Consider the following 24,019-nt stretch of genomic DNA (forward strand, 5'->3'; position numbering starts at 1 on the left):
ACAGTTATAACCAGGTGACCGAGTGGCTACAGGGGAAGTAGGACTGAAGGCTGTGAAGCAATATAACTGGATAGGAAAAGCATGGTGGATAGGAAAAGCATGGATTCTAGAGTCAGACAAATTAGAGTCCTAGTTCCACAACCTACTAGCTTTGTAGCCTGGGTGACCTTGAGCAAGTCACACACATTTTCAGAACCTCAGTCTCCTCATTGTAAAAATGGGGATAACAATAACTCAGCCTCACAGGGTGGGTTACTTCAAGGACTAAATGGCAGAAAAATGTCAAAATTGCTTTAAAACTGCAGAACTCTTTCTTTCTCACCCATGCAGAGGAGGAACTAGTGCACAGGTGAGACTGAGGATTTACTGAAGCAAAAGGAAAAGATGGTGCTTTCAGGAAAGAGCAGACAGGGCTGGAGGAAGCAAGACCGGTGAACACGCCAGGGAGCTGCATTACCCATCATTCGCAGAGAAGGCTCCAGCTGCTCCCAGTAATGATCTTCCTGGACTTCCTGGAGACACAGGATCTGGGAAAGTGACAAGGAAACCAATCACTCCAAAGTACCAAGAGTGCTAGAAAGTGACTCTCACCCTAGGAGCAGGCACTGAGGCCAGGTGGGAAGCTGCTGCTTGTCTCACGCAGGGTCACACTGGAACTTTCCACAGGGCTGACTCTTCCCAGACAGCCACCAGCAGCAAGGACAGGCCTAGAGTTAAGCTGAGTAGACCAGATGCATGCACTGGATTTTCCCACTTCTTGAATCCCTCAAGTCTCCCTCCCTGCATAAAGGTGCTGCAAAGTGTGTACGCACGGAGTCTTCTCAGCACCTGCCAAAAACTCATTTACTCCAGGCAGGGAAGCTCCAGCCCTAGGCAGAACTCCAATCCTATAAACAACTATGGGGTTGAACTCATTTTCTAAGAGCACTGGGAAATAGCCCACGTTCAAAGCAAATACAAGATGGCACTTCCTCCCCTCTTCACTCACATCAGGGTCCCAGTGCTGGAATTCCTGCAGGAGATTCGCAAAGCGATAGTTCCAATTGAGGATATCCGGATGGCAATGCAGGTAGAGCTCTGAGCTCTGCTGCATCAGGTCCTGGGCCAGGATGTTATAGGACATCAGAGTGAACTGGAACTGAGGGCCATCCCCCGCCTCCAGGCCCTGAGCATCTGGCTGAGCGGAGAAATCCTCCCATTCTCTCCACAAGATTTCTGCAAAGGGGTGGAAAGAAGAGGTCCACAACAAGTACATGTTATCCTCAGGCCCTGCCATCTCCACTCCTGACTCAGAGATGCTATGCCTGAAGTTCCTTTTTTCATCTTCCCTGCCACCCAACCCTCTCTATGGCTATTTGAGCAGCACTCTTAGGACATTTGCAGACTAGACAGTAAGCTCCACAAAGCCAGAGACAATCTTGGCCTGTTCGCCACTGTACCTAGCAGAGTACCTGGTACATTTTCAATAAATCTAGGCTGACAATTTCTCGCTTTTGATAAATCTATGGATCTCTGGAGAATCACAGATCAATGTGCTTCATAGTCACCTGAGATTAAAGACATTTCTAGAGTAATCTCAGCCTTGGGTGTTTCCTAACCTTTAAACTCAAAAAAGCCTGTGGGGCTATAAACCACATGTCCCCATCTCCCCTAGAGCATGGAGCTGCAAAGTGGATTTCAAAGCTATTTGAGCCACAGAACTCATTCTTCAAATTTTAATGGAAGCCAAATATATAACACAGATAAAACTGGAAGATAAAATTCTGGTTGAGGCAGAGAGTGGAGGCCCGGAGATCTCTCCACCACTACTCCTAGAAACAATATCGTGGAGAATCAGAACAAGGGTGTGCTTTCAGTTCTGCCTCTACCTGGCTATGTGACTTCAGGCATGTCCTGCCACCTCTCTGCACCATGGCTATTTCATTTGAAAGACCACGGGGCTGGATGAGACAATCCCTAGATCTAAGGCCCCTCTAGATCTGATACTGTAAGATTCTCAGAAAAACAGAATGCAGCAACAGAGCTCCCCGCCAGAGAATCTTCTCTCTAGCAATGGCTCTGCTCGCACTGGAGACAAGCTGCTGCCCAGGCTCCCTCAGCCAGTTGTCAGACTCACCATGATATGGGATTTCCACTGGGGGAGGCTGCAACTGCCCCAGGCCATCAAAAGGCCAGATGGGAGCCTCTTCCTGGGGCATAGGCTCGGGTGCTATGCTCCAGGCCACCACTGCGGGGTCCTCTTCCCACTGCTCTGCAGCCAGGGCACCCATTGGGAGGACAGCACAGTCTGCATACTGGGGGCCAGTCTGCATGGGGACAGCTGCCCACATTGGGCCCTCGACCTCTGGCAGTGGCTCCTCTCCTAGCACCTCGGGGAAAGGCTCCTCCAGGTTCTCTGCTGCCCGCAGGTCACTCAGCTGCCTGCTGGACCACTTGTCCTCTGAAGCAGCATCCTGTTCTCCGGGATTATCCATCAGGAGCGCCAGGCTGCTCTGGGCTAGTCCCTTATCTACAAGGGGACCCTCACTCGAAGTTGAGAGCGCCTGGCTCGACCCTTCTTCTCGCCACTGCTGTAGCAGGCCCTCACACTCCTCCTGGTCGGGGCCCCGAGGGGCCATGGCAAAGTCGCCCTCTACCTGGGTGGACGAGCTCTTCGCCAGGAGGGCATTTTTTCGACATGTGAAGAAAGCATCTAAGAAGCAAGCCAAAATATCATGTTATAAGATGACAGTGTCGGGGCACCTGGGTGGCTCAGATGGTTAAGCGTCTGCCTTCGGCTCAGGTCATGATCCCAGGGTCCTGGGATCAAGTCCCACATCGGGGTCCCTGCTAGGCGAGGAGCCTGCTTCTCCCTCTGCCTCTCTCTCTCTCATGAATAAATAAATACATAAAAATAGTTTTTAAAAATTAAAAAAAAAATAAGATGACAATGTCCCCCAATCCATACTCTTCTCCCAACTAGAACAAAGTCCCATACAAGCAAGAATCACATGCACCTTGATCATCGTTGTACCATCCATCACTGAGCCTGCCCATTTTAGTGCCTGGAACACCATCATCATTAGCATAAAGTGCTTACTAGGTGCCAGGAACTATTCTAAGTGCTTAACAAATATTAACTAATTTGTATGGTAGAGATCTGATACATATTCAGTGCTTGAATGAAAGAATGGCCATCCCACATAATCTAGGACAGAGATGGTAACATATAACCACCCCCACTTTTATCTAGAGGTTACAACTCCTATTAAGCATCAACTCTCTGGTTCTAAGGGCCACATTACATTGGAACCAGAACTTGACCATGAATCTGAACTGTGGGTTATGACCTAGCACTGAAATTAACAAACCATGTGACCTAGCACTGAAATTAACAAACCACATTGCCCCTACTGAGAGGGGCTCACTCTTGACTCTAAAGGGGGACAGGGGAAGTTTGAACTACATAATCTCCAAGAGCCTTTCTAGTTCTATAAATCCCCTAATCTATAAATACATTCCAAAAGAAAAAGTCCTAAGGTAGACAAAAAGGGCATCTCAAAATCTATACAATTTACTTCTTGGCAAAGGCCCTTGCTCTTTTTCTTGAAGCTATATATTCTATTCATAAATCTTCACAAACTTCATTATCAGCCTTCCCATTCCCTAACACGCCAGAGGCTGTAAATCCGAAGGTGCCAACAAGTGACAGCAAGAGACAGCTGTCATCTCTCTGCCACAGCAGCCATAAATGACAGCCAACAGGCAAGAAAGCAAGTGGGAAAACTCTAAAATTAGAGCCCCCAAACTCCAAGCACAGTATTTTGGTGCAAGCAAACACCCACACTCACTAACTCACTTATTTACAGCACAGGACAAGGGATGTGCTCACCCTCAACCACAAGAGATTCATTTTATCAGCTCTATTTTTTTTAAAAGGCAAGAGAAGCTTCAAAATGGTTCAAATGTTGAAAGATACTATCTTATTTATAGTCTATGTAGATTTATGTCCCTCTAACCCAGTGGTTTTCAACCAGGGGTAATTTTGCCCTCAGGGGACATTTGGTATTATCTGGAAACACAGTGGATGTCAAACCTGTGGGGATGCTACTGGCATCTAGAGGTTAGTGCAGAAGGATACTACTGGACATCCTACAGTGCAAAGGACAGCCCACAACAAATTATCCAGACCCAAATGTCAACAGTGCTGAGATTGGGAAACCCTGCTTTAAATCCATGAACTTCATTGCTGGCTTAAATCTCAGATTTGCTAATTCCCTGTCCCTTGAAACATCCCCTGCATACCAGATGGCAGAGGTTCTCTGGTTTACGTGTGTGAGGGCACTTGTTTTCAAATTTCACAGATTTTTGGTGGTGGTGGTGGTGGTTGGTTTTTCAACAGAATTGTTTTATAGGAAGGAAGGAGGGAAAGAAGGAGGGAGGAAGGGAGGAAGGGAGGAAGAGAAAGAAAACCTTCTGTAAAAACCAAATACACAAAGTTTAAAAAAAGTGGCACTACTTTAATGGGGGAGAGAGGGAGGTGGTCCTTCCTCTGAGATCTCTAAATTCTGACTACCGGCCTAGAAACCTGTAGACTAGTGTACGTCACTAAGGCTACCATGGCGGACATCGGAAGAGCTCCAGAAATGACAGCAACATGGATAAAGGAAAATGCTTTAATTCTCTGAAAACAATCACTTTCCGTGGAGTTTCTCATTCGGAACTGAGTGTCTACTATATTCTGGGCAGTGTGCTAGCACTGGAGATACACTGGAGACACAGGGCCCTGCCCTCCTGGAGCCTGCATTCCAGCGGCAGACACAGAAATAAATAAATGAATGAATTTACACACTCACACACATTGTGTAAAGTTCCAGAAAGGAAAAGCACAGAATGCAGTTGACCGCTCATTTCTATAAGAAAGTAGCTCTTGGTCTGTCCCGCCCTCTAAATTGCCAGAGAACATTCTGGGCGTTCTGTGGGAAGTGATTCTCCTAAGAGCCTCGGGAATTTTTCAAAGACCAGGAATGGGCGCGCTGGCAGATCATGAAAAAGTGAAAGAATAACTCTCTTCTCGCTCTAAAGTACCAACTGGGCATTGGCTCCACCCCGCCGCATCCCTAAACGCACGGGAGACTGCTTCAAAGCTGGGGTTTATGTGGTCTCCGGGTTGTGAGCACCAGTTTTTCAACCAAAAGCTCGGCTGGAAACTGGAGAGGCGGCTGTGAAGGGCGAGTGTGGAGTAACCCGGGGAATGGCAGGTGCGTGCGGGTCTTCGGCCCACAGACCCCACCCCACCCCCCGCTCCCGACAATTCGGGGCGTTCGCCTCGACCCGAGTTGCCAACCCTCGCCGACCCCCTCAGGGCAGTGACTCTGCGGACCCCTGAAACCTGTGCACCCCCCGGGGCCCGGGAAGGGCGGCTCCTGCCCCTTCGCCGGCCCCCTCCCACGTTAACTGTGGCCGGACGCCACCAGGCCACAGGCGCGGGGAGAGGAGGGGCGCCCGCGAGGGTCGTCGGCCAGGCCCGGGCCTCATGGGGTCCAGGACGGACACCGGGGGCCGAGGGCCGCCTCCCCACACCTTGGTCGGGGAAAAGTGGTCTTGAGGCCCGACGCGCCGCACGCCGCCCCAGGCCCCTCGGGGCCCCGCCGACGTGGGCCCGGGCCTGGCACCCGCCTGCCAGGACGCAGGGCCGGTACCTGAGAGGGCACGGAAGAGGCGCGCGGCCGGCAGCAGCAGGTAACACAGGCACGACGCGATCATGGCCAGCCGCCGCGCTCGCGCCCGCACCCGCGCCCGCCTCCCCTCCTCACCGCGGCCCGCCGGGTCTCTCTCGGCTCGGCCCCGCCCCCCGGGCCGCCTCACGTGGTACCGCTGCGCTTCAACAACAACTTTATTGGGAGCGCAGTGCCACGCGTGGCCCGCGGGGGCGGGGAGCCTGTTGCCGTGGCAACGGCCCGGTCTAGCTCCCCGAAGCCATCCAGGCGCCCAGTTTGAAAATTAAGCGCCTCGCTGGAGGCTGCGTGGTATCGTTCCAGGGCCACAGTTTCATTCCCACTTTTGCCACATAACTAGGGGTCCCCCTGGGGTACACTATAACCTCCCCGTCCCGCAGTTGCCTCGCCTGTAAAATGAGGGGCTGGACTTTCTCTAAAGGCTCACACAGCCCCGACTTCTGTAATCTCTCTCTTCTCATCCCAGAGACGAGAGCGCCTTCTTCCCCATCTGTTTTCTTTTCCTGACTCTGCTCGGTCTTCCCCAGCTCAGATTCTAGGTCACAAGTTAAGTCCACACCTTTGTCTCCTTTCCCATCCCATTCCAAATGAGTCCTCTTTTTTACCCAATCTGGAAAAAAAGGGGGTGTCCCATTGGTAAGGGAGTCAAGAAAGGCAGGGGGGAAAGCTCCACAAGGCAGGGACCGAGTCTGGTTGGTTGGTTTTCACTGAGGTGTCGCTCCGGTGCTTACAACAGTGCCAGGCTCATAGAAGGGACCAAATCTTTGTTGACTGAACAAAGCAGAGGTCACTAAATGAAGGCCGGGTCTTCTGTGGATTCTGTGCTACCCGAAGACCTCTTTGAGTCTCTCATCCCCATCCCTCCTCTTCAGTCTACGCCGGCCACATTGGGAAGCCAGGACTGTGTAATACTCCCAAGTTCAGTACCTAGTGTCTGAGCTGTGTGATTTCCGATTTGTGGCTGGAGCCTCGGTTGCTCGGGGAAGCCCTCTGGGGAGTCACCAGATCCGGGACCAGCTGGGTGCATCATAACCCTGAAAGGCTAAAAGGAAGAAGAAGGAGAAAGTCAGTCTGGCTTCGACGAACAGCACTCACCTGTTGCCTGAGATGAAGCCGGGGCCCCAGGGGCAATCTGAAGGTTGGGGAGCCTCTTAGAAACTAGCGCACAAACGTCAGCTCTGCCTGAGGAGCCCCCAAAGCCAGGCCCACTCCTTTTAGGTGGCTGAGATAAACCTTCCTTGTAACTTCCTTCCATTTTGTCCCAGTGGTTACCCAGAAGTCCAAGTTCTAAATCAGATCCTAAATCAAGGTACTTACCTAAAGCCCATGTTTATCATTTTGGGACATGAGGGTTCCCTTATCCACTTGGAAATATTTTAAAAATACAAATTCCTAGGCCCTACTCCCAGGGTTCTGATTTAACAGGTCTGGAATGGGGCCCTTAACACGGACCAAGTTATTCTGGTGTACAGTTGGGAACCTCTGCTAAAGGACCCGCTCTCAACTGTACTGTTCAAAGCATGTGTGAGCAAAATGTGTCAGGCCAACTGATGCCATATTCTTTCAGAGGCTTTTCCCCAAGGCCAAGTAAGTGAGACTGCCCTCTTTCTGTTTCCCAATCCATAATCAGCTATGTTGAAAAGTGTAGGGGGATGTGAGCGTCACAAGGTTTGGAGTTAGACCACCTGAGTTCAGATCTGGCTCAGCCAACTTCACACCTGTGGAACCTCTCAGGTCACTGAACCTCTTGGAGCCTCAGTTTCCTCCAACCTAGGGTAAGCTCTTAGTGTTTACTATTTTTTTTTTTTTAATTTAAGCCTAAACCAGCTCTGGCTACTGCGAATGTAGGGTCATCTTCTACAATCCCTGGCAGAAACTGTAATGCTAAGCTAGCCCTCCCTGCAGATTCCAAAGAGACTTGTGCTGGAGAAGAGCAGCCTCAGGCTTCCCCAGTCAAAGGAAAAGTGTTAAGTACAATCTGCACCATCTGCAGCCTTATTGCGTCAGAAATATTCCAAGAAGAGGGACCGGATGAGTCCCTCAATTTATCCCAACTGTGATAACAGTGGAGGCGATGATAAACCACTGGGTGGTTGCAAGGATGCAGACCCTATCTAGTAGGGCCAGTGGAAGGTTTTGCAATACTTTGAAGGATACAAAATGTTCTTTTACAGGGGAATTTCCTATATACAAGAAATGCAAGTGCCTGTGGGTTCAAATTTTACTTCTGCCACCAGGGATGTATGCAAGTTCAAGATGGCTGCCTTTATTCATTTACTGGTAGAACATGTGCATCATACAGGCTGGTATAATCCTTCCTTTCAGGATTGCAGAAACTACTGACCAAGACCTAGAGCAAAGCTGCTTAGGAGAAATGCAATGTGAACCGCATATGTAATTTAAAAAATTTTAGTAGCCTCATATGAAAAGGAAAAAAAAAGTAGGTGAAATTCATTTTAATAAGAAAACTTTACTTACAAAGCAAGCAATGGGCCAGATTTGGTCCTCAGACTAGTTTTCCAACTCCTGAAATCTATCACCTGAGCCCAGACCCTTCTGAGCCATGAATGAAGAACAACCTTGTCATGTTAAACCAACAGCAAGGGGGGCAGTTTTGAGAGGCAGTATGGGCTCTGCAACCAGACTGACTTCATTTATGTCCCAGCTCTGCCACTTGCTAGCTGGCAGACTTTGACTCATTTCAAGTCAAAACCATGCCCCCGTCTTCCCCTGGGACTGTCTCTTTTGTCCCTGCTCTGTGGATTAACTATAGAGTCAGTTTACCTCCTACCCCCATGTGCCTTATGCCTACCTCCCAGCACCACAGGAGCTCGTCTTTCAAATTAGTAATTTAAAAGCACAACATTTTGATTAGGTGGGACATCACACAATGGTTATATGGTTTCTGAAATGCTAGCCCCACAAATAACCCCAAGGGATACATATGGCCAACAGACTTTTGACAGTGGTAAAAAGGCAATTAAATGGAGAAAGAACAATATTTTCAACAAATGGTGCTGGAACATTTGAACATCCACAAGCGGAATGAATCTCAACCCATACCTCAACAAAGGTACCTTATACAAAGATTAACTCAAAATGAATCCTAGAGAAAGCTCTGGAAACAGATTGTGGTGATGGTTAGACAACATCGTTAATGTACTTAATGCCACTGAATTGTACACTTTAAAAGGGTTAAAATGATAAATTTTATGTTGGCATATTTTACCACAATAAAAAAAACTTAATGGATCGTAGACCTACATGTAAAAGCTAAAACTATAAAACTTCTAGGATAAAACATAGGAGAAAATCTACACAACCTTGGGTTAGGCAGAAAGTTTAGATATGACACCAAAAACATGATCCATAAAAGAAAAAAATGGTAATTTTGATCAATTTTGAAAATTTTTCAATTATGAATTTTGAGGGGCGCCTGGGTGGCTCAAATGGTTAAGCATCTGCCTTAAGCTCAGGTCATGGTCTCTGGGTCCTGGGATCGAGCCCCACATCTAGCTCTCTACTCAGCAGGAAGCTTGCTTCTCCCTCTCCTGCTCACCCTGCTTGTGCGCTCTGTCTCTCTCTCTCTCTCTCTCTCTCTCTCTCTGTCAAATAAATAAATAATAAGATCTTAAAAAAAAAAAGAATAAGAATCTAAACATAGACTGGGAGAAAAAATTTGCAAACCACATTTCTGACAAAGGACTTCTGCCCAGAATATATCAAGAACTCTCAAAACTCAGTAAGAAAGTAAACCACCCAGCTTAAAATAGGCAAAAAATCTAAACAATAAGAAAGATATATGAATGGCCAAAAAGCATATGAAAGGATGTTCAACATCACTGGTCATTAGGGAAATGCAGATTAAAACCACTAGGAGATACCACTACACAATTAGCATGGCAAAACAAAAACAGAACTGGCAATATCAAGGGTTGGCAGGAATGTGGAACTGATGCTACCATATATTTCTAGGGGGAGTTCAAATTAGTGCAGCTCTTTGCACTTTGGGTAACAACATGGTCATTTCTTACAAGGTGAAACATACACCTGCTACATACATGCAACAATCCCACTCCTAGTATTTACTCAAGAGAATCTCTATTCACACAAAAACCTGTATGTGATTGTTTATAGCTACTTTATTCATAATCACCAAGAAAGGGAACATATGAAGATTTAGCAGGTAAATGGATAATGGTGTACATGCTACAATGGAATATTATTCTGAAATACAAAGGAACAAACTACTGCTTCATGCAATAACATAGATAAATCTTAAATGTCAATTTACTAAGTGAAAGAAGCCAGACGCCCCCCCCCCAAAAAAACTACACATTGTATGATTTCATTTATATGACTCTGGAGAACGTGAACCTATAAGGATGGAAATGGAACAGTGATTGCCAGGGATTAGGCTGGGAAGGGGTTAATCATAAAGGGGCAGCATGAGAGAAATTTTCAGGTGATGGAACTGTTCTGAGTGGAACCATGGTAGTAAATATATGACTCTCTGTATTTGTCAAAACTTACAGAACTGTGCTGTACAAAGTGAATGTTGCTGTATATAAATTAAATAAAATCAACCAGGATATGGGGGTGGGGGAGATGAAATACAGGCTGTGACCAGTGAACCCATGTTACAAATGAATCAAATAGGGCTCTTGGGTGGCTCAGTCGTTAAGCGTCTGCGTTCGGCTCAGGTCATGATCCCCTGGGATCGAGTCCTGCATCAGGCTCCTTGCTCAGTGGGGAACCTACTTCTCCCTCCCCCACCCCCCTGCTTGTGTTCCCTCTCTTGCTGTCTCTCTCTCTGTCAAATAAATAAATAAAATCTTCAAAAAAATGAATCAAATAATCACATTGAAGGGACTAGGAAGAAAAAGGATGGACCTAGATTTGGCGGGGGGGGGGGGGATGTTTTAACTGGATACATAAGGATAAACACACACACACACACACACACTATATAATAACACTGTATTCTAATTGGCAAATTTCCCTGTTATGATTTAGCAATTCTGAAACTACTTTATATGTATCCTAGAGATGAGCAAATAAGTAAATATATTGTAGAAAATGAGAGCCGGGTTTCTTGAGGAGAAAGAAATGACAAATATGAAAAGGGAGAAGACATGAATGTCTCCTGTGGTGCTGAATTGGAATCAGAGGTATTGGTGTGTTCATGGCTTTTGTTTAATATACATACAGATAGATGGGTATGGAAATAAATACAGATGTCTGTTATGTGTGAGTTAGTATATGTACCTACCTACCCACATACATACCTAATACATATATACATACAGATGTGTATTTCCTAGCTCTATCCACTGGGAAGGACTAGAAGCAGTGCCAACCCAACAGTGATGAGCATGCCAGCACCTAGACCTAGGGTTTCACTCTCCTTGGAAAAGTGCTTGATGCCTGTGGTGCCAGAAAGGAAGGAAGGGATCAAACAAATAAAAATAAAAGGTGGGGCACATGTCAAAAGGGCACAGGAGCCAACCTGAATGAGCTCCCACAGCTAAAGCTGGAACTTGAACAGCAAAATAATGATAGTGCTGTATCCATGATCAGCACTATCCATGATAAGCATCCATGATCCCTGTTAATATAAACAACGGAATAAACAAATAAATAGGGAAGAGGGACCACTCTCCTACAAAAGAATTCCAATTAACAAACATAGAAGGATTGTGGGAAACAGAAAATCACCATTAAAACATGACAGTAGTAAAGGTTGAGTCAAGACCTCAGTAAGATCAATGGATGCTAAAGTTATTGGGCAAAATAAATAAAGTATTGGGCAAAAATGTAAGCAGAAATAGGATATTTGCATAAAACATCTTCTCCAAAATATATAATAACCACAAAGGGGAAAACAGTAACTTTACAGTAGATAAACCTGGCAGATACCGCCTTGACCAAGACATCAACGTAATACATATTGACATCATGTGTCCCTGATACGCACTGGAAAGGGCACATCAGCTCTGGCCCCTTTCCCAGTAATCATGACAAAACATCAGACAAACCCAAATTGAGGGACATGCCACCAAATATCTGACCAGTGCTCTTTAAAAGTGTCAAGGTCATAAAAGACAAACACTGAAGAAAGGTCATATTTTGGGAGAGACTGAGAGAGACATGGTAACACAATGTGGATCCTGGATTGGGTCCCAGAACAAAGAGTGGGCATTAGTGAAAGAATGGGTAAAGTACAAATACGATCTGTAGTGGAGTCAATAGCATTGTACCAATGCTAATTTCTTACTTTTGATAATTTTGCTACGCAAGATGTAAATACAAGGGGAAGCTGAGTGAAGAGTAGATGGGAACTCTATTATTTTTGTAAGTCCACTACAATCTAAAATATTTCAAAATTAAAATTTTAATTTAAAAAAAGGATACCCCTGGGGCACCTGGGTGGCTCAGTCAGTTAAGCGTCTACCTTCAACTCAGGTCATGATCCCGGGGTCCTGGGATGAAGCCCTTCATCCCAGCTTATCCCTCCTCCTCTGCCCCTCCCCCCACTCATGCTTTCTCTCTCTCTCTCTCTCTCTCTCTCTCTCTCTCTCTCAAATAAATAAAATCTTTATTTTTTTGTTTTTTTAAAGATTTTATTTATTTATTTGACAGAGAGACAGCGAGAGAGGGAACACAAGCAGGGGGAGTGGGAGAGGCAGAAGCAGACTTCCTGCCGAGCAGGGAGCCTGATGTGGGGTTCGATCCCAGGACTCTGAGATCATGACCTGAGCCAGAGGCAGATGCTTAACACCTGAGCCACCCAGGCGCCCCTAAATAAAATCTTTTAAAAATAAAAAGGATACACCTCAGTAATAAACTTTTAAAATAACATAAAAAGAGGGGCGCCTGGGTGGCTCAGTTGGTTGAGCGACTGCCTTCGGCTCAGGTCATGATCCTGGAGTCCCGGGATCGGGTCCCACATCGGGCTCCCTGCTCAGCGGGGAGTCTGCTTCTCCCTCTGACCCTCTTCCCTCTCGTGCTATCTCTCATTCTCTCTCTCTCTAATAAATAAATTAAAAAAATTTTTAAATAACATAAAAAGAAGTTGCAAATACATTTTGTGATGTTAAAAGGTTATAAAATTTTAAAATTATGGTTCTTGAATATTTTTATTTCTCCAGAATGGACTCTTTCCCCCAAATAAATAAATAATTGCTCTCCATCATCATAAAGAGAAGTTCTAATTAAATCATGCTCCTGTTCAAAAATCTTCAGTGGCTTCCTATTGACTTTTCATTGCATTGAATCTATTCCTGAAATTGCTCTGGACCCTGTTGCCTCCCTTTTCCCTACTATTCCCTGCACCCTATATTCCCCCCAACCCACCTGGGGCTCTGTCGCAGCCTTCCTTTATTCTGCATTCCTGGAAATGCCTTTTGCCAGGACGCTACTTGTGCAGAGCCCACAAACGCTCCTCAGCATGAAGAAACCTCACCCTCCCTTGAACTCCCAGAGAATCTCCCTCCTGACCCTTATCGATTTCCAGTAACTGCCTGGTGCCTCTGCCCAGCGGCTATTTAGGATGCTCTCCTCCAAATTTTCTAATTCTCCCTTTGTGCCTGAGACCATGTGGTGCTGTCCAGAGCGCCTAGAGTTTAGACCAGGACCAACATACTCTCCAGTGCCCTTTTTTTCTCCTTTAAGGACACTTTCTTATCCTCTGCACCAGCATGGAGTATATCAGATGCCCAAATGATCTCCAGGACTCATGCTTACCAAATCATCCTAGGAGACAAGCACTCCCCCGGTCTGCTTGGTGTTTTTTTCAAGGAACGACTGGAGATTGGACCAGTAGAATGGTGTTGCCATGCTGATTTAGGGTGACCCAAAATCATTTTATGAATGGGAGCTCTGCCAAAAATATTTGCCCACAACCCTCACACCCTAGAGGTGGCTATGTCAATTTCTATCTTGTATGATACATGCCCTGAAAGGTCCATGCCATAATCATGTCTGCATCCCCTCCCCACAGTGGTTGACTATCTCAGTGCCTTATACATAATAGATGCTCCATAAATATTTTACAGAACAAATGCCTGAAGGAAGGAGTAACATCTCAGGTTTCTAACTATGGTTTCCCTTCACAAATTCCTAGATTGTCATAATTCTTCTGAGTGGCAAAGAGGGATTTCCATGTCCCCAAGCCCTCCAGTCACTGACCTGACCGTTGATGTGCTGAAAGTTTATCAAGAAGGAACAAACACGCCTCCAGATTCTCTTGAGAGTAAACTGCAAGTGAACTTCAACTCCAAGACATGTGAAAACAGACCAGCATGTGAATGATGGTTGAGTGGTTTCAAGTTAGGCAGCCCGGTAATTTGGATTGAACAATGCTTTGGCTGCAACAAATTGTAGTGATAGAACATATGTTTGTTGGGCTTTGCTTTTGGTCTTCTGCGCCAAGGTTGAGGATACTCTCCCAAGGGGGAAAGAAAAAAGGAAAGAGAACTGGGTAGAAGAAAATGGACTTCACCCATCACTGAAATATTTCGTACCTGAAGCACAACCACCTTGAGAGAAGAACATGGTGGCCGCTCTTCACAGTCACCTGACTAAGGGGCTTGGGTTTGCTCCTGCCTCAGAGGGAAACACAACATCACTGAGAGGACCCCCCACAGCACCTGCACACTCACAGCCAAGCCTGGCCTCGGCCCCCACAGACATATGAGAAAAGAGGACCTGCCAGAGCCACCAAGAGGGTGGGAGACTGGCTGTTGCCAGGTCCACCCACGTGGATCACAATGACGGCATGAGGTCATGGAATGTTGAAGAGGTGAAATGATAGTGGGTCCTAAATCACAAAGTCGCAGGCGGGTGGGCATCCTTTCGACAGGGTTCCCAGAAACCGAGCTGTACCACTTTCCCTGATGATCCGGGGAAGGAGCTCCTTCTCCCAGACAGAGTTGGGGTCCAATCCATGCCTATCCTGTTCCCACCAAAGCCCCCTCTCTCCAGGGCTTGCTGGGATGGAAGGATAACTCCAGGTCCCCCACCCTGGGATTTATCTGTCTGAGGGCAGGGTACACAAACTTTGAGACAGAAGGGAATGGACAGGTGTGCTTCTTAGGGGAGCAGCAGAAAGGTGGCAAGAAGCTGGCAGCAGCCCCTGAGAGGGCCCTGGCACCATGGACAATGATGAGCCTCTTGAGCCTGAGACAAAAGGTGAACAGGCAACCCATCTCTCACCCCCCGGGCCCTTCTGGGCTGCCTCAGTATAATACCCAGTGATCACATGGACCTGAAGCCCCCTCCTCTCCTCACGTGGGACCCTCTAGAGCCAGGACGGTGTGTCACAGTGACTTGGCTTCAGGGCTTCCCAAACAGGGAGTGAGAGAGTTGGATGCGAGATGCGATACTATGCTGGAACTGGCTTGGACTAGCTCTGGCTGACTTTAATTTTCATTTTGTGAGCTGGCCTATGTCATGTTGGTAGTTTGAAATCAGCCATGTTGGGAATATTCACGCCACCTGAATTGGCTAACACTCCAAATCAGGATTTTTTTTTCCCTAGAGAGACGGTTAAACATTTAATAGCATTCTACAGAATTCTGAAAGTGTAGTACTAATGAGGCTATTAAGACTCAGAAAGTCATCACTTTTTGATGGCTAAGCCACTGTATGTCTTCTAACTGCTGGGGGACTGCTCCTTCCACCCCTTGTCATGCAGACCTTGTCTTACCCTGTTGGAAATAAACATTGGAGCTTGGGTTTATGGATAAGGACTAAGAAAACACAGACCTGCATGGACTCATTAGGAACCCCACTATCTTAGAACCTGGGTGGTTAAAACTTGGGACCACCGCCACGAATGCTCAGCCCACCCAAAGAGTAGATTGGCCAAGTTCTGATGGGCTATCTGGTGGTCAAGCATGGCTTCCCCAAACATTGCATCCCACAGAGGTGGGGTGACTAGCTCTGGACCCTTGTGTGAGGTTTTCAGGAGCCCATGCTGGTTCCAGATCAGTGGTCCAATGGCAGAAAACCCATGTCCAGCGAGTTTAGGGACTGGTGGGAGGGAAGTGTAGGGCATGGATATTTAATCATAGCAATTAATTTTGACCCCAGCAAGATTTTGCAGGCCCTTCCTTCTTCATGGTCCCAAAATGTTGGACTGAAAGGGAGAGAAGCTAGGTCAAATTCTTAGGTATCAAGTTATCCTTTTTTCTCCTTGGGACTGTTCCTGTTCCACTTCATTTCACATTTGACCCAAGTCGCCTGCCCTGCCCTGCCCTGCCCCAGGCCGTCCGCAGCATGGCTTGTGCCTGCCAATGAGGAAGCCTAGGCATCGGCACACATCCTCTCCCTAAAAGAGTGAAGCCGACCCTGAACCCCACCCAAGCTGATGAGCAGGAAAAGAGGGAGCCAAAAGAGCAGGAAAAAGCCAGTCTCTGAGATAGGCTCAAAGCAGGGAACGGGGCAGAAGCAGGGAGTCCCCAGAGGACACAGGGGGCATTTAGCACAAGACCCTACAGACGATCAGGAGGTGGCACTGTCTGGGAGGGAGGGCTTGTAGAATGAAGTCCCCCTGGGGGACTGAACGCACACTGCAGTTCCTCAGCACCCCGAGCCCCATGAGGCTGGGGCATCCCAGGCTGTAGCCGGGACCACCTTGCAGAGCCAGGGAGCATAGGTTGGGCTCCACGTGAAAGGCCAGCAGGTTTCATTTCCAGCATCAAGGAGATGAATTTTTCTTCCAGATGAACCCGAAACTGAACCAGCGCCACAGAACAGTGACGAAACCCTCTACTGTGAGGCCGAGGCCTCCAGGGCTGTAGGAAAAGAGAAGGCAGCCCGGGAGAGCTCAGAAACCGACCTGGAGATCAAAGGTGAGGGTGGGCCCTTAGTGGGCAGGGTGGTGGCACGCCTCCTTCCTCAGAAGTTGGACAGCTCTGCTCCCCCAGGGCAGCCGTGGCTCTGGCCCATGGGCTATCTGTCCTGCAGGAGGAGAGTGGCTGTAGCCTGGGGCGGCTTTATGCCACATCCTCCTCAAGGCTGGCCTGGTGGTGGCAGCTGCAGCGGCCCTGTGCTGGTGGACTTCCTGGTGAGCCCAGTGGTCACATCAGCTTGTTGGAAGCTAAACCAATACATGGATGGGGATTTCTGGTTTTCTCAATGTTTCCACATGTCATCTTTGCAAGTGTCCCGGGAGGTAGTCATCATCACCCACGTTTTAAAGAGGAGGAAACTGAGGCTTACGGGGATTGTGTGAGTTGCCCAAGGCCACGGAGAGATGCCAATGTTCGCCGATCCCCTGTTCACCCCAACCCTGCCAATCTGCTCCGTGTTGTGGGGGCCCCCGGAGTGTCTGTGGCCCATCTTGCATCCTGGTGACTTTCCTCTCTACTCACATTTGAGTTCTTGGTTCTCCTACTTGAGAGTTCGCCCTGGACAAAGCAAGTGTGCCCTGGGAGGTGGGAGGGCGGGGAAGGAGGGTGCTGGCTGAGCTGCAGCAAAGACTCTGTTACTGCAAACAAGGCTTCACCCTCTTCTCCCTCTCTGTTTCCCCGAGAAGGGTGGTGCCCAGAACCCCTGTGAAGCAAGGTGAGCACAAGGCTTGCCCTGCCTGATGGGCCAGCCTGGGTCAGTCAGTGCATAAACCTCCCCACCCATGGTCAACACACAACTTCCCCTCCACGCATGCCTCTTTCCTGCCTGCCCAGCCTGCATCTTGTTGCTCTTTTTCTGACTTCTTTTCCATGTCAAGACTGCTAATGTACTAATGTTTTCAACACAGAATTTTACCTGGTTGGGGGGGGGGCAGATAGAAACTGGATGTTTTCTCCCAGATTCCTGCTTCCATGCCATTCCTCCCCCACCCCCAACTCCCCAAAAGAGGTAACACTGTTACAAGCTGCCTCTAAAATACAACCAGAGTGAGGCGCCTGGGCGGCAGTCAGCTAAGCATCTGCCAGGATCCTGGGATCGAGCCCCGAGCAGGGAGCCCGCTTCTCCCTCTGCCTCTGCCACTCCCCTAGCTCGTGCCCTCTCTCTCTCTCAAATAAATAAATAAATAAAATCTTTTAAAAAAATAAAATAAAATACAACCATAGTGACTACAGCTAGAAAGGGTCAGCAGAACAAAACAGAGCAGACTTAGTGCCAAGGACAAAGGTGGGGCTTACCGACCCTGCCTTGGCAAACAGGGATCTCCACCCATCTCTGCCGTGCTGGGGCAGAAACCCAGAGCCCAGCTACTCCAGCTTCTCATGCCCCTGCCGCTGGTACTGAGGTGATGGGAATGGGGCAGGGAGGGCTGCCTGGGCAGGCCTGAGGCCTGAGCCCAGGCGCAATAGCAAAGCTGCAATGAAGCTACGGAGGAGGGAGAGAAGACAGGACAAGTTGATCACCTGCCACATGCTGTCCGTCCTATGTGGCCGTGGTTCACACTCGGAGGCAATTTTGCACCCCAGGGGACATTGGGCAACCTGGGCCGGGGTGGGGTGAAGGATGCTACTGGCATCTCACTGGCAGAGGCCAGGAATCCTGCTAAATATCCTTCACGGCACAAGACAGCTCCTCGCAACCGAGAATTATCCAACTCAAAATGTCAGTAGTGCCAAGATTGAGAGACTCTGCTCTACGACCATCCTAAGAAGGCTAGTTAGTAGCTGTGTCTGCAAAGTCAACTTCCTTGTAAAGTTGTCCTTTCACCGACAAAGCTCTCATTGTCTGCCTCAGAAATGTCTGGGGTGGATTGGCCAAAGGCCCTGGCATCCAAAAGAAAAACAGATGCAGGCTTTAGACCCCAGATGGCCATGGGAAGCCATGGAAGGGACTCACCTAATGAGGAGACAGCTGTGAGGGCACAGGGAACCCAGGGAGGCCCACTGCCCATTGACCACGAGCCAGGCAGGTCTAAAGCCCAAGGAACAAATGCCCCAAGAGGTTGGAATGGAGAGATTAAAGTCCCCTATTCTGTTAGCTGGTTTTAGCGCTGATCAGCTGTGTGTGATCTGGGGCTAGATTTGTCATTGGTAAAGGAGGCATGACCATCCTTTTTGTGAGGAAGATGACATGCAAGTCTTTGAAAGAGGAAAGCCCACTCAAATACAAGTTTCTTTGTTTCATGCTGATTTGCGGGGGGGGGTGCTCTCCATCTTGCACTGATTGGCCACCTTGAGAAGCCCACTCAGTCCTACGTGGGTATTTTAAAGTTGGAACCTCTCTAAATCTTTAGTAAAACTTCCCTTGTGGCTCTCATTTTAAGAGTGGCCATGACACTAAAACTAAATGGAGGCTCCCCTCAACTATCACGAATGAGCTTCTTGTCTGTTTGGCCTTTCAGAGCTGCCCCACAGTGGGCAAAAGAGCAGGGCCTTTATGCATCCTTGATAATTAGTCCTGGATGTGGGCAACCCGGGAAGGTGGGCGTGGGCACACTGCTCCTTCTCCTAGGAAAGCTTGGGGCTGAAAACCAGGGGCCTTGTCCCTTACCCAAAGGGAGACGTCCATCTGGGGCTTTCTAAAATTTGGGTCTCCCTCTCCCACTTCCAGCTGCCTTCCTGATTGGAGTCGCCCTCCAGCGCACACACCCACAGGGACATCCTCAGGCAGAGGGAACACCAGGCAGAAGCGCACCTGGCCCGGGGTTAGAGGGGAAATAAGGCAAAGGGAGAAGAGAAACCCCACTTCATCCATTTGCATCTTCTGTGTAGATACGGAGAAATTTTCCACCACTGGACAAAGGGAGCTGTACCTGGAGGCCTGCAAACTGTTGGGCGTAGTGCCTGTCTCCTACTTTCTCCGGAATATGGAGGAGTCCTACGTGAACCTCAACCACCATGGGCTGGGCCCCAACGGTACCAAGGCTATTGCTATAGCCCTGGTGGTGAGCATGCCAACGGGAGCATGTGTAGACAGAGGTGGGGTTTGATGGAGTGCTGGGCCCAAGACTCAGAGAGATCCTCCATGGGACCCTAAATTTCAAGCTTTGTGCCCACCCTGCCCTAGGCTCTGCTTGACTACCAGTTGATTTACCTAACAGGCAGGGATGCCCCATTAGCTCCTGGGAAGGGGGCTGCTAAGGATCTTGGTCTTAGAAGCCTATGCTCTTTCTGCTTCAGGAAGAAAAGGCAACAGCCCTGGGTAAGTGGCTGGGCTGGGCACTAATGCAAGTGCGTAGTACAAAACGTCAGCCTGGGTCTCAATTCCAAAGCTCACTTTTGCTATAAATAGGTTCACTACTGAGCTATTCTATTCAATGCTTGCCTTTTGCAATGTTACAATTCTTAAAAGATCACACTGTAGAGTAGATCATGTTTTCCCACAGGAATAATTCTCTCTCTCTCTCTCTCTTTCTCTTGGCTTGGCATGAGCAACCAAGGACTTGACCTTGAATTCATCATGGCTTTATATAATTATAATTGATTGTATACAAACCACCTTCCATCCCAGAAAAACAGAACACGTGACAACTGTAGGTCAGCACAACACTGTTCATTTAGGATGGTAAAGGGAAAGTTTGATTTTTTAAAAAAAGTACTCACTTATTTTGGGAAATAGAACAGCATTTGCATTTAGCACATGCCCATTAAGAGGCTACATAAAATGTGAGATCGTGCTGCTTTCTGGGGAGGGGGAGGGAAGAGGAGAAGAGCAGAGAACGAACAAAGTCATCTCGAAATTTATTGAGTGTTGAAAGACTGATTAATGAGGTGTTAGGGATGCACCATTACCTCATGAGTTTCATGAAAAAAAAAACGGATAATAATGCAATTCTCTCAGGACTTGGGCCACTTCTCTCTTAGTAACAACAGTTTCTGTTTGGGGGAGTTTTCTCTTCTCTGATTCTGTGTGTCACTAATTTGACAATTAATCACTGTGACCTGTCAGTGGACTAAACTGTTATTTATCTTTTGTACTGTTCAACTTTGCACACGTCGTGTTTCCCTGGCTCGGCTCAAAAGCACCTTGATAGTGATGGTCATGTTCCGGGCGTCTCATCCCTCCCTCACCTGCCCGCCTCTGCACCCTTGCACTTGGTGGGGTGCTCGGATCTTCTCTGTTCATTCTTGTTTCCCCGGCAGTGGGCACAAAGGGTAACCAGTGGCTACCGGCCTGTGTGAGATGAATGTGGATAGTCCTGGGGGGAGGGGTTGCCCACTGCCCCCCACACCATGCTGGTCACCAGGGTGACTCCGGAACTGGCCATCCGACCCCCCGATCCTGGACACTGTTAAATGACACCTGGCCACCTGAGCCAGGACCGTGGCCTTTGAGCACGATGGAGTTTTGCCCGCCCAGAGAGCTGAGACCAGAAGGCCCTGAGCGGACCATTTCCCATCGCAGTAGCTGAGCTCACATTTGCCCTTTGCCTGGAGCTAGAGCTCCTTACCGCTGGCTACCTCTCTCGCTGCTTGGCACACTTTGAAAATGCTCAAGTCCAGCCATGTATCTGTTCTTTCCATACCGAGACCCCTGAGGTGCGGAAGGGGAGAAAAGCAAACAGTGCTGCTGAAAGCGGACCCCTGGCCCTCTTGCTGCAAGTCACTGCCTCTGACCTTGCTGCCTGTGGGCATGCCGACTAGCTTGGATGTAGATATTTAAGACTGAAGCCCGGGTCCTTCCAAGCAGCCTTGGGGCCATGTCCTGACTAAAGAAACGTACCAGATAAGCCAGAGCCTAAACTAGAAGCAAGACCTCTGGAAAAAGCCGGCGCCAGTAGATGTTTTATGTTTAAATACCCTGATTAAATGCAGCAAGTTCTCCTTAATCTTAGAGTAGGTCACAGCTTCTCTCCTCCAGGCTAAATAGCTAGTCTGTTTAGATCATCCCTGTTCCTCGCAGTTTTCAGGGACTTCATCATTTTATTTATTTTTTATTTTTTATTTTTTTAAAGATTTTATTTATTTGACAGAGAGAGACACAGCGAGAGAGGGAACACAAGCAGGGGGAGTGGGAGAGGGAGACGCAGGCCTCCCATGGAGCAGGGAGCCTGATGTGGGGCTCAATCCCAGGACCCTGGGATCATGACCTGAGCTGAAGGCAGACACCCAATGACTGTGCCTCCCAGGCGCCCCCACTTCATCGTTTTAATGTCCCCATTCTAAATTCCCCTGCAGAGCCCCCTTTGGTGGAGGTGCCCAGAATAAGCATATTGTCCCAGCACACCTCAGCAGGATGGCTTGTCCCTGGGCTTTCTCCTGCTCCTCTCCATTCTCCAGAAGTGCTAGCCTGCGTCTCCATACCCTCCCAAAAGGCTGGGATGTTCAATAAGAGGACAGGCTCTGGGCAAGGGCGGGGAACTGGCCGGATCACAGACTCCCTCTGTCTTTCTCCCCATCCCCTGGTGGCGGCCGAAGTCCAACATGAGTGTCGTCACCCTGGAGCTGGCAGACAACTCTCTCATGGAGGAGGGCCTCCTGAGCCTGGTGGAGATGCTTCAAGAGAATTACTACCTGCAGGAGATGGTACTGTGCCCTGCTCTGCCAGCTCCCTCCCCCGCACCAAGGCTCTCAGAACCCACCAGAGGGCCCCACCCTGGCCCTGGCCAGCCTCCAGCCTTCTGCGAGTGGCCCGGAGGCCCCTCTCCTCCAGAGGTGACTTCTCAGAGGAGGGCCGCGCGTGTCAGAGGCTGGCCGGGGGGCTGTGTTCCCTGTGGCCCGAGGAAACCCTGAGAAACCAATTCTGCCTGGACCTTATAAGCCCTTCCACAGAGTCGCTTTAAAGTGAACTTAGAGAAAATAAAGGCATGAAATGCTTTCATCAAACACAATGTGTCTGGAGACAGATGATGGTGAGGGTTGCATAAGTATGTGAATATATTTCAGACCCCTGAACGGTACCCTTAGGAAGAGTTACGGCAGTAAATGTTGTGTTATGTCTAGTTTACCATAATTTAAAAATGGGGGGAAAAAAGAGAGGAGAAACAATTAAGATAATAGGGCTGGTTTATATAAAGGTCCCTCCTGCTAGCCCAAAAGGACTATGTCCATTTGTATCCCTGCGTGTTCCCAGCAGAGTCCATGCTTCATGAATCAATGAACAGAATTTACAATGATGAGTTACTCTAAACGAATCTTTCAATTGCTTTATGCCAAACTCTCCACATAAAGCTGTCTTAGGTTTAAAATAATAATAATAATAATAATACAGTGTGCTTATCTAAAGTACTAGGGCTAAACCAGAGAAGTGGGGAGTCACCCAAACCAGCTTCAGAGCAAACGGAGACCAGTGAGAGGGCCTCACAGCTGGGCCTTAGGAAAGCTGAATTCCCATTGTCCTCTGCTCCTTTGCTCTTCCCAATGCTTCCTACCCTTTCACCCCTGCCCCTCTCCCCTCCCAGCCCTACTCCCTGGTGCCGGCCTCCTGTAAGCCCCCCCCCCCGCCGACACCCTTTGTTAACGAGGGCCCTTGGCTGGGACTTTCACACACATAAGCGTGTTCTTGCCTTTTAGAATATTTCCGACAATGATCTTGGCTTGAAGGGGGCCAGAATCATCTCGGAATTCCTTCAGAGAAACACCTCTTCGCTCTGCAAACTCCAGCTTTCAGGTGAGCCCATGGAAGAGGCAGGAGAGAACAAGGGGCTGAAAAGGCGAGAAGGGGAAGAGCAGAGAGAATCCAGGCTCTAACTGAGCCAGACCAGGCACCCTCTGCGAGTCAAGATCAGAACACTGCGTCCGCACCCTGCTAAGCCCTCTGGCCACCCTTTCCCCCTCCCCATGGCCACACTGGCTTCCTGGCTGTCCTGAACAAGAGACTTCTGACCCATTTGGCAGCATGCTTGCCTCTGCTTGAAAGTCTCTCCCCCAGATATCTGCATGGTTCCCTCTGTTGCTTTATTTATGCCTCTGCTCAAATGTCATCTCCTGAGGGGGGACTTCCCAGACCTCCCCTCCATCGCCATCACTATTTTTTTTCTTAACAGCATTTATTGCTACCTGACCCCAGTTGTACACTCAGTTTTTAATTAGTCTGTTATCTGTCTCTCTCACAGAAAAAAAAAGTCACTTGAGAACTCTAGCACCCACAGACTTGTCCTCACTCAGGTTTGTGGTTTGAGTTTATATTATCTTCAGGGTCCTGGAACCCCTAAGAAATTAACCTAAGTGGTCCTATACTGGTAATGCCCTGGGGCATGCAACAGGAACAAATAGAACACCTAGTTGGAGGAACAGTCCCTCGACCCAGGCTCCAGGCTGCTTGAGATTCCCACAGATAAAACTCCACTAAAGATGGGCTCACAGTCCAAAATTGCAAAACAAGGAAACAAAACACCATGAGAGCTGTCAGATTCTAACAAGTGGCCCCATCAAGAACTTGAGAAAATA

At 48.4% G+C, this 24,019-nt stretch overlaps 2 protein-coding genes across 9 annotated transcripts in view; one reads left to right on the forward strand and one right to left on the reverse strand.

Annotated features, from left to right (window-relative positions):
- The window catches only part of ANGEL1 (angel homolog 1), a 33,598-nt gene extending 19,180 nt beyond the window's left edge, over positions 1–14,418 (reverse strand). Inside the window, exons 1-7 of one of the 7 annotated variants that reach the window (XM_073895622.1) lie at positions 14,243–14,418; positions 13,908–14,086; positions 11,227–11,325; positions 6,645–6,759; positions 2,117–2,692; positions 989–1,215; positions 458–527 (exon numbers count right to left, since the gene is read on the reverse strand). In XM_073895622.1, the coding sequence (XP_073751723.1) occupies positions 458–527; positions 989–1,215; positions 2,117–2,692; positions 6,645–6,747 (976 nt within the window). In that variant the 5' untranslated portion in view covers positions 6,748–6,759; positions 11,227–11,325; positions 13,908–14,086; positions 14,243–14,418. The other 6 variants (XM_073895623.1, XM_073895624.1, XM_073895621.1 and 3 more) reach the window with 6 other exon arrangements.
- A 316-nt stretch (positions 14,419–14,734) lies between these two features.
- LRRC74A (leucine rich repeat containing 74A) overlaps positions 14,735–24,019 on the forward strand; it is a 30,866-nt gene continuing 21,581 nt past the window's right edge. For both annotated transcript variants that reach the window (XM_025870468.2, XM_073894882.1), the window contains exons 1-5: positions 14,735–14,909; positions 16,445–16,573; positions 19,403–19,575; positions 22,049–22,156; positions 23,144–23,240. In XM_025870468.2, coding sequence (XP_025726253.1) covers positions 14,873–14,909; positions 16,445–16,573; positions 19,403–19,575; positions 22,049–22,156; positions 23,144–23,240 — 544 coding nt within the window. In that variant the 5' untranslated portion in view covers positions 14,735–14,872. The remainder of the gene's footprint in view (positions 14,910–16,444; positions 16,574–19,402; positions 19,576–22,048; positions 22,157–23,143; positions 23,241–24,019) is intronic.

The sequence above is a fragment of the Callorhinus ursinus genome, unplaced genomic scaffold (assembly GCF_003265705.2).
Source record: "Callorhinus ursinus isolate GAN/ISIS: 27379988/994484 unplaced genomic scaffold, GSC_fseal_2.0 scaffold8, whole genome shotgun sequence".
NCBI classification, from domain to species: Eukaryota; Metazoa; Chordata; class Mammalia; order Carnivora; family Otariidae; genus Callorhinus; species Callorhinus ursinus.